The sequence below is a fragment of the Chlorocebus sabaeus genome, chromosome 1 (genome assembly GCF_047675955.1).
Source record: "Chlorocebus sabaeus isolate Y175 chromosome 1, mChlSab1.0.hap1, whole genome shotgun sequence".
NCBI classification, from domain to species: domain Eukaryota; kingdom Metazoa; phylum Chordata; class Mammalia; order Primates; family Cercopithecidae; genus Chlorocebus; species Chlorocebus sabaeus.
The window spans coordinates 85,842,660-85,852,848 of record NC_132904.1 but is presented as its reverse complement, the minus strand read 5'-3'; the positions used below and the strand labels follow the sequence as shown (position 1 = coordinate 85,852,848).

Sequence of the window (10,189 nt, the reverse complement as noted above, 5' to 3'; positions counted from 1 at the left end):
CTCTCTTTGAAATCTAAAATGGGACTAAATGAAAAGTAATCATTTGAAAATTATGTGGTCTTGATTTTAGGTTAGTCTTATACAGATATAGGTGTTTTCAAGAACTCAAATTTTTCAGCCAATTTATTTTTAAATGCATTTATAAAGTATCAGAATGTATGCTTCAGACCTTTTAGTAGTTACAGAATCTTGTGACTGAAAGGTACCCATAAAAACCCATGTGTCTCATCTTAACTACCTTCCCAGAGATGTAGGGCTCAGATGCCAGACCCAGAGAGGTTTCTAGGAGCCTGGATTGAGTAGGTCTGCCTTTAATATGCCACCAAGGGACAGAGAAAGTATGGTGTTCAAAGATGACACTGGAAACAAAAGCAGTCAAACTGAAATACTATTTGAAAATCCTAAGCAGACAAGCACAGCTAGGTATAAGGAAACTGAAGAGCTGGGAACACCTGGACAAAGTAAATAAATTTGGTTGGAAGGCTGGAAGAAAGAATGGTGAAACACTCTGAAATAATGTGGAAGAGTAATAGGGACTTTTTATAGAGCATGGTTAGCTTTGCTTTACAGTGGGGAGAGAGTTGGCAAGAACCCTGAGCCAATTTAAATGAATATAATATAGACTCACTGCTTAAATTTTCTCTATAGATTAGCCACCCAATCTAGTATGTGAAGACTTCCAGTGGTAACCACTTATTATTGTCCAAAGATGTCCATTTTGATTTTGGAACTCTGAGTATTGAAGTGTTTCCTCTTATTGAACTAAAATTGGGCCCACTATAAATTCTACCCACTGGTCCTTGACTTTTATGCTATACATAGCCATAATACAAATGTAATATCAATTGCACTTTCTTTTGGAAATCAATAGGGCCCCAAAATTTAAGTAGTAGGATTATCTGGACATCCTAATTTGAAATCTTAATAGGCAAGGAAAATGGAAATGAGTTATTTTACTAGAACTGCAGAAAGGCTGATATTCAGAGAGTTGTTCAAACTTCAAATGTTTGATTGAATTTTAAACTTTCTCTAATAAAATACTTTTAGAAGGTGAAAATATGTTAATATACTTATAATTATCATCATTAAAATATTTAATGGACACATCTTGAGACAGGCACTTAGCTGGATGTGTTGTAGAGGCTGGGCTCTTGTTCTCAGTGACCTTAAAAAATATCATCAGAGCTATGACAGGAAAGAGCTAAAGATTGTTTTCTATTTGAAGTCCATAATATATTTTGGAGCAGAAATGTAAAATATAGGGGAATATCATACTTTCTGAAGAAAAAAAATGTGTTTCTGAAGCCTAAAGGAGTCAGTTAATGTAGATTTGTCACTGTTTTATTAAAATAAAAAAGGAACCAATAAAACATATATATAAATAATCAGAAGGCAAAAATCAAAATTATTTCATTTTTGTAAAATAAGAGCACTTTAATTCACATACAAATAACAGTTCCTCATTACCAAATAGCATCCTTTCCTTAGACATGTCGGCTTAGGGGAAAATGTTAAAAGGGCTGAGTGAAAACAGCAAGACAAAGATAGGCGTGTTCTACCTGAGCTGGAAGAAGGGTACACTTTGTATTAGATTGCAATTTTGCAAATTGTCTTTACAGAAAAATACCAGCAGATATTCTGTGGGAACCTGGACATTACTTAGAGTGAGGTCACTCTAACTTTTGACCCTACTCTATTGCCTAAGCCTTTTATAAATGGCTCTGATACAACAAGTTGTGGTAATCCTCTTTCTCCATGAGGAGTGGCTGCTTTTCTTCAGCAAGCTGCTTTCTCTTGTGACCGCACAGCAAGCTCACAAGCCCTGCCAGCAAGGCAGTGAGGGCGGCTCCTACCATCGCAGCCCCAAGGAGCCATGACCAGATCCGACTGGCTTGTTCCAGATAGGACTTAATGTAGTCTTGAAAAGAGTCGGAGTCTGAAATAGAAAGACATCCCATTGTTTTTATTGTTACCACCATTGTTACAATCACCATCATTTTCAACCTTCACAGTCCTTTGAAGGCCAGCTCTACTACTTATTAGCTGTAAGAGCTTGGGAAAGTTATACCTGATACTCCAAAGCCTCAGTTTCTTCATCAGAAAAATAGGAAAATAATACCCCCATTGTTGAAACTTTTGCATTTTATAGATAACGTCCGCAAGTGATTCAGAGCCTGGTATAGAGTGTGTACTCAATTAAATGTTAGCTGTGATTTTTCCATCTTTTTCTGTAAAAGGATCTTGTAACTATTCCGATTATCAATAGAACAATGTTACATCATTAATCATTCACTAATCCAGTCTTTTAATTATTTGACAAACATTAATAGTAATGTTGGCAAATGCTCCGTAATCTTAGAAGCCTCCCAAGAACCCCAGGGCATTTGAACAATCTCTATATTCACAGAGGTCACAGTCAAATCTTGAAACAGATTTTGGCACATGGGGGTTGTCCCTCTTTACCAAGGCTTCGGTGGTGGGGGGAGCTCTTGGTTACCGGGCCTCAGGGGCACAGGAGCGGGCCCTGTGCCGCGGTACCCTGGAGCGCCCACACTCTGGGCCTTTGTTTCTCCTCGGAGATGCGCGGACCAAGAACCCTGCGCTCCCTGGTGGAGGACGGGGGCCTGGCCTTGATAGGCCTCAGGACGCTGAAAGTAAAGACTGGAGGGGCGGGGCTTGGGAGAGCCGATATCTGTATGAATAATGGCCCTTCAGGTCTGCCAAATCAAACCACCACCACCAAAACAAGCAAAAAAAAAAAAAAAAAAAAAAAAAAAAAAAAAAAACCTCAAAAGCCTTAAATGAAACTACATTGCAAAAAATAAAAACAAATGGGGGGGGGGGGGGAACAATGAAAAGGGTAAAAAAGTCGAAGAGGCAGAGCCTGAAGAATCTGTGGAAAAACTACTGGATCCAATTGTAGCAAAAGGGAAGGTGGAGCATTTCCTGAAGTGGAAAGGATGTCAGATGTTGACAGTACTTGGGAACCCGCAAAAAATTTAGATTGTCCAGAGCTAATTGAAACATTTCTTAATTCTCAAAAAGCTGGGGGGAGGGGGGGGAAGAAAAAGGTACAAAAATAAAGAAAGTCTTTATCTGACAGTGAATCTAATGACAGCAAATCAAAGAAGAAAAGAGATGCTGCCAACAAACCAAGAAGCTTCACCAGAGATCTTGATCCTGAAAGAATAGTTGGTGCCACAGGCAGCAGTGGAGAATGGATGTTTCTCCTGAAATGGGAATATTTACATCAGGCCTACTTGGTGCTAGCAAAAGAAGCAAATATGAAGTGTCTTGAAATTGTAATTGCTTTTTACAAAGAGAGAGTAAGTTGGCATTTTTGTCCAGATGATGAAGCTTAATTGTTTGTACTGCGAGAGAGATATATATAATATAAATATACACATAAATATATACACAAATCTGGGTCTTGGCTTTTAATTAACTAGTGTGGAAAAATAACTACATTCTAATGAAAATCAGTGTTGATATGTTCATTTTAAAAGTAGTATTGGGAGAGTTGGGTTTTTTTGGTGTGTGTGTGTGTGTGTATGTTTTCATCAATACCATTGGTTACTTTGAATAAATAAAAGCTTTCTGTAGTTGCTTCGTTTATTGTAAAAGAACATTTGATATCATGATGTATTATTTCCTCTGCATTAGAGAACAGCATTTCTAAATGTCGCGGAAAATTTCCATAGCCATTACTCAATCAGAACTTGCGTTCAGCCTAAGGACCATTCTGGGTTGTGTGTGTCTGTGTGTGTGTGTATGCATAAAATGCATGCATAAATGCCTTTTTGTGTTGTTTTTAAACATTCACCAAAACAAAAATCATGGGTAAGCACATGTTTTTGAGATGCCATCATTCTGAGCAACCTAAGAAATAAATCACATCAAATTAAATTCAAAATTTTCCTGAAGCCATACATTTCAAATGAAACAGATGATTCTATAATTAGTTGGACAATTTAAATGAATCATTTAAAAGCAGCCATATAAGAATCCCTATCTACACCCTTGGTCATATAAATGAACAGTCTGTTTGCAAAATTCCTAAAAGGAATAATTTTATTACTACCAACAACCTCCCCAACCAGATGTGGGGACTAGACAAATCCTGCTGTGTTTTAATTATCTAAACAAGACTTAGTTTAATGGACATTTAAATATTCCTCTAGCAAGACATTCCTTTACAAAAAGTTGAAATCCCTGTGCTATACTGACTAAAAGGTAATGATTCATGGTATGTCTAAGATGTGGCTTATAGGAACCCAATCAGATGGTTGGAGATTTGGCAGTTTAGAATCTGCTGCCATAAATGGATGAACAACTTTTATAATGTATTGACTTGGATATTTTTTCTTCACCTTAACTCATTCCTTACATGTAGACTCGGTCTTTTCAATATTCGATTTGCTGGTTCAGCAGAAACCAGGATAAACAATAACTTTGTAGTAATCAGAATGTTATCCAATTGTATATTGATTCCTTTATTGTAAATAAAGGTGAATAGTGTTGAATAGTTTTACATTACTTTAAAAAGCAACAACAGATTTTGACCACATATATTTTAAAAATAAATCTGAACAAGGAAAAGTCTTTAGCCTCCTGATTATTTATATTCCTTCAAACCACCATAAGAACATGGCACTGGGGAGAGACAGCATCCAATATGTTACTGGCTTAGCATTTCCTCTATTATCACACCCATCACATTATATTCCAGCTATCTATTACATGAATATAATTTTTTCTATTAAAATGGTTCCTTGAAGGCCAATAGTATGTTTTCATCATTGATATAATTCTAGAATCTGGTACAGTATCTGAAACACATGTGAGAGAATGAACATGTTTACTGAATGACTGAATGTGTTATTGTACCCAGAAGATATGGTGAAGGAATGTCCCTGAATGGCAGGTGTGGAATGAGAAGGGGAGACCTACACAAAGGATGTCACCCAGGTGAAAAATGTATAAATTGCCCATATTTCACTATGTTATGAGGTGGTATTTACAGTTCCTTTTAAAATTTGGTATAAACAGTGATGGGTGCTTTAAAATAAAAAAGATAAAAAGTCTTAATTCCAATAGAATTGGAATTAGGAATGTAGGAAAACAAATGTAATCATAGCATACTATTTGGTTGAATTGTAAATAATATTGTAGTAATATTGTAGTAGTGAAGACAAATACAATTCCTAGATGTGGATTTGCCCCCAAATATGATAATACTATACTAAGAAGATGAATGAAAGAACAGGGAAGCTGTAAGCGAGTTAAAATCATTATTTAAATGTGAGGAACTCTAGAGATAAACTTGATGAATTAACAGATAGTAATATTTGCCTATTATTTAGAAATACAGAGCAAAATAGCAGAATAAATAGCTAAAAGGGTTACAGTAGCTGATATAGGGGCATAAGTCTTTTGTTATAAGTCTTGGATCACTCTTTGGCTTGTAAAATAACATGCATATATTATTCAATAAAATTAAATTAATTAAAACATATGCTTAACACCTTATGTGTATGTGGGAAAAAAGTATAAGAAAAAGTACAATGGAGACTAAAACAACACAAGCGATCAATCTAACAATAAGATTATAGGTGATTTTTATTTTTGTTTTATTCTATTATTATTTTTCCAAAATAAAAAAATGAATGTCTTTTTACTGATACAAGTAGAAAGCATGCTACTAAAAGTACCTGAGGCAATTAATAGATGATATAACTATAGGAAATCCATCATCAGATAATGCATATTAAAAAAAACATACTGTTAGATAAGGATTACATAGATTAAACTTCCCTGTACATCAACAATTAACCTAAAAATAAATATAATGAAAAACAATCTCATTATCATAATCAACTACATATTTAAGGCACATAGCAGTTAAGGAGAAATGTTTAAATTTTATGTAAATATAACTATAGAATCTATTTAGGAGACTATAAGATTTGAGTAAATGAGGAAGTCTGTACTGAATATCTGTTCAGTAAGAGCAAATGGATTCTTTCTAACAAAACAATTCCTCTATAGACGTTGCTCTCTATAATGTATATAGAAGATACGTATGTAGAACATACACAGAAGATACTACAAATTTACTTTTTGACATAGCGGAAAGAAGAGGGTGCATCCGGGGCTTACCTTGCAGCAAGTCATGGCTATGTGACTCAAGTCTAGAGCAAAAATATATGTATAACTTTGGGGGAAGTTCCCTTAAAAAGAAAAAATATATCTTTGACCATTTACCTTTTCCTTTCTGACTAGCTATAATATAGATGGGTTGTTGGTGAACCCTCAGGGACTGTATAATCCAGGGTAAACCCTAGACCGTGAAAGTTACTGTTTTTAATATATATTAAAATTATTTTGAAAATGGGACTACAATACCTAGCTTAGATTGCTGTTAGTGGCTTCAACATAGTACATTTAAAACGTCCAAAAAAGTGAGGATACATAGAGGCTACATAATAAATATTTTCTTTTTTTTAAAGACTCGTCTCAAGTGTTTTCACAGCTTTTAAACACTATTTCTATGTCAGTCCTGTTCTCCAGCTTCTCTTATTATTGCTCCACTTCAATTCATTCCAAGTGGTCTCTATTTTTACTGTCACCAAGGGACTATCTTTGAAACACTTTTACTTCTCAACATCTTTAAACTAAAATTCAGACTTTCTTTCTAAGCTGCTTTTGAGCCCCAGTAGTGCACCTTTTTGTTCTTTCCCAATGTCATAATTTTTGAATCATCTTTCCCTATGTGAAGTCCTATTTTTCTTGTCATCCATTCTTTTCAGAATAATTATGTAGATTTTTGTTTTATGTGCTATCATTTCCAAAGTGCATTAACATGCCCATTTATTCACAAAACAAACACATGAAGTAGTTAGGGGCCGTTACTCTAATGAATTAGGACTCTGCCTGGGGCTATTAAACTAGACAATGTATATAGAGCCATTGGTACAATGTCTACCATATAGAAAACAACTTACAACTGCTGTTGATTCTTATCATGATAAAATAATAATTTCATCAATATTTCAACTAAATCAGCTTACAATAGGAGTTTTTCTTTCCAAACTTGCTTCAACTGCTGACTCAGCTCCATTCTCTCTTCTGGATTCTCAAACTAGTTTCTTTGTTGCCTTGTGACATTTGGCACAAATGTCCATTTATTATGATTATATCTATTTATATATATCTTACTTTTCAAGCTTGTCACAAACTCAAGAACAAGTATTATGTCTTACTTGCTTTATCTTTCATTCTTCTATTCATTTATTTAAAAAAATCACATATTCATTGAGATACACTACCTGTCAGGGGACACTCTGTGTCATTTACCTTTTCACCCTCAGCACCTGGCAAGTAAACAAATCATTTCAAGAGTAATGTTCTGATGAAGATACAAAGAGATCATGGAGAAGAGACCTCCCACATCTCTCCGTGAAGTCAGGGAAGGCACCAAGAAGACTGTCCTACTGAGTAAAAGAATGAGTTAGACTCTGAGCATATACTGTTGATGGCAATCCATCCCGGGCAGAAAGGAACAGCATGCGCAGAGGTGTACACATAGCCAAAAAGAGCTATTGAACAAATTCACAAATGATAGAAGTGTCATCAAATTCCATTGGCAGAATGGGGCACTGCAGTTACTATGAGCATTGTTTCTCCTTCTCATTTTTGAAACCAAATTTCCAGGTCTTTTGTAATGTATGGAAAGAAGGATGCTCTCAACAGAGAACTTTTCTGCTACCCAGAAAGCAAGATTACATTTATCAACAACATTGAGGACATAACCCTTCATTGCCAAAGCTTTTTGGCCTCACCTTGTAAATTAGTTATACATACAAGAAAATCACCTGCTACTCAATTTTCTAAAGAATCACTATATTCAATTATAAGAGAATGTTTTATAAATGGCAGACATCAGCTGCCCTTTTACAGAAATCACTTAAGTAATTATAAGAATGAGTACCTACTTGGATGATGAATAATAATCCCCTTGAACAAAATTATATCAAGACATTTAAAATAATTTTTTAGTAAGCTTAAAATTTAGCTATGAATAGAGATAAATTTTAAACTTCTTGAAAGTACAGCAGAACCAACAATATGGAAAAATTCATAAAACAGAAAATAGGCAATTGCTGTTACTTAGTTTAGCTATTTTGTTTTGTTTTGTTTTGTTTTGCTTTACTTTGTTTTTAGAGACGAGTCTTGCTGTGTTGCTCAAACTGGCCTCACATTCCTGGGTTTAAGTGAACCTCCTGTCTCAGCCTCCCAAGTATCTGCTGTTGTTTATTTTAGAGTCAAACTTCTCTAAAATTAACTTGGTAAATTCAAAGCTGTATGAAAATTACTCTAAAGCATTTCAAATAAATTTTGTTTATTTAAATTTAATTGGAAATAAATACCTTCAAGCCTCTAATATGACTCATTGAGCTTCTTTTCCCCTGGCTCATCCAGGCAATTTTGTTGCCTTTGTAGTAAAAAGTATTCATTTGTACACTTAGGGAAGGAACAAAGAGGTGGAGCATATGTGTAGAAGACAATATAGGGGATAAAGGGAACCCTTCTCTCTGTGCAGTGATGGAGTGATAAAGTTTTGGATTAAATATTTGACACTTACTAGCTTTGTAGTTTAAAATTAATCACTTTATCTTTCTGATTCTCAATTTACTTACCTGTAAAACAGAATAAAAATCACCCCTTCATAGGATTTTAAAAATTAGCTGAGTCAACAGTTTGTATGCTGATGTCCCTCACATTTGGATCTGAGGGCCAGACACCACTTTTGAGTTTCAGGCCTGTGTATCCAACTTCCCAAGAGACATTTACCTTGCCGTCCCATATAACTTCGTCTCACTGTATAACAAAACCATAAGCCTTCCTCCAAGTCTTTCTTTGCTCCTCTTGTTATTATATCAGTGAATTATTCTACCATTCATCAGTTTCATAGGCCAGAAAGCATAAAGCCATTCCTAATCTCCTTCATCTGGTATATAAATCATTTTCCAAGTTCTGTAAATTTTGCCTTCAAAATAATATCAAATTAATCATGCTTTCTATCTCCCTTCCTGCCACTACCACTGCAACTCAAACTACCTTTACCTCTTCCCTAGACTCTTATAATAGCATTTACACTGCCTTTCTATATGTGCTTTCCAACTGCTAAAATCTTTCTACACACTGAAGCTGCAATAATCTTTCGAAAATTCAAATTTGATTATAACCTGCTTAAAATTTATCAGTGGCTTGCATTATTCTAACAATATGGCCCAAACTCATAATCATGCCCTCCTTTTCAACTAGTTAATTCTACCTGTCATATTGATGTCATCTGAAATATCACTTCATTGACCCCTGGAGTTAGACATATCTCTACATAAATAAGTTTTTAAGCAAGCAGTTAAGATCTTTCCCTTCCATTGTAAACTTTATGAAGATAGAGACTATGTTGTTTACCATTGTATCCATTGTATCTAAGGCAATGTCTTGTTCAAAGTAGTTCTTCAATAAATGTGTGTGTAAAGAATAAACAACTCAGTGCAGACACATTAAAAAAACACCTGGCATGATAGAATACTTACAGTGTTTTAAAATACATATCCAAAAATGACCTGAGTATTAAGAGGTATGACATTTTTCTAGCAAACTTCACTTATATTAGTTAAGAGAAATGACACTTCATGATAAATATCACTTGCACTCAAATTGATTTATTGATTTCAGTCCATACTAGATAAAATGTGATGCTTAGAATGGAGAAGCTTGCGAGATAAAATCTGATCTTGGGGGTTTGGGGAAGAATAAAACCTAGGACAGATTCATACATAGAAAAAAATACTATGTAACTATGAGAAAGGCGTGAGTAAACATGACTATAAGTGTAAAATGATTTTTATATCTGAGAGTTTGACAAATGGAGAAATAGAGTCAGAATTCAGGCAGAAACAATAGTATATTCAAAAGCATGAACACAAGAAAGTCTAGCATGTTTTGGAAATGGAAACAGAGACTAAACCATAAAATCCTAAATGGAAAATCTTTGAAAAATAGTTACCAGTAAGCTCTCTTCTTTATGTACTGTGGTTTTCACAGAAGGAAGGGAAGACCTGTTACTTGAGACTTACAGGAAGCCCCTCCTCTTACCACACCTCCACCCTTTGCAAAC

General features: G+C 34.8%; 1 protein-coding gene and 1 pseudogene across 1 annotated transcript in view; one reads left to right on the top strand and one right to left on the bottom strand.

Moving 5' to 3' along the window:
• Positions 1-1,325: 1,325 nt before the first annotated feature.
• TYR (tyrosinase) overlaps positions 1,326-10,189 on the bottom strand; it is a 117,849-nt gene continuing 108,985 nt past the window's right edge. Inside the window, exon 5 of the mRNA XM_008020465.3 lies at positions 1,326-1,936. Coding sequence (XP_008018656.2) covers positions 1,710-1,936 — 227 coding nt within the window. The 3' untranslated portion in view covers positions 1,326-1,709. The remainder of the gene's footprint in view (positions 1,937-10,189) is intronic.
• Positions 2,580-3,362, top strand: LOC119626531 (chromobox protein homolog 3 pseudogene; annotated as a pseudogene).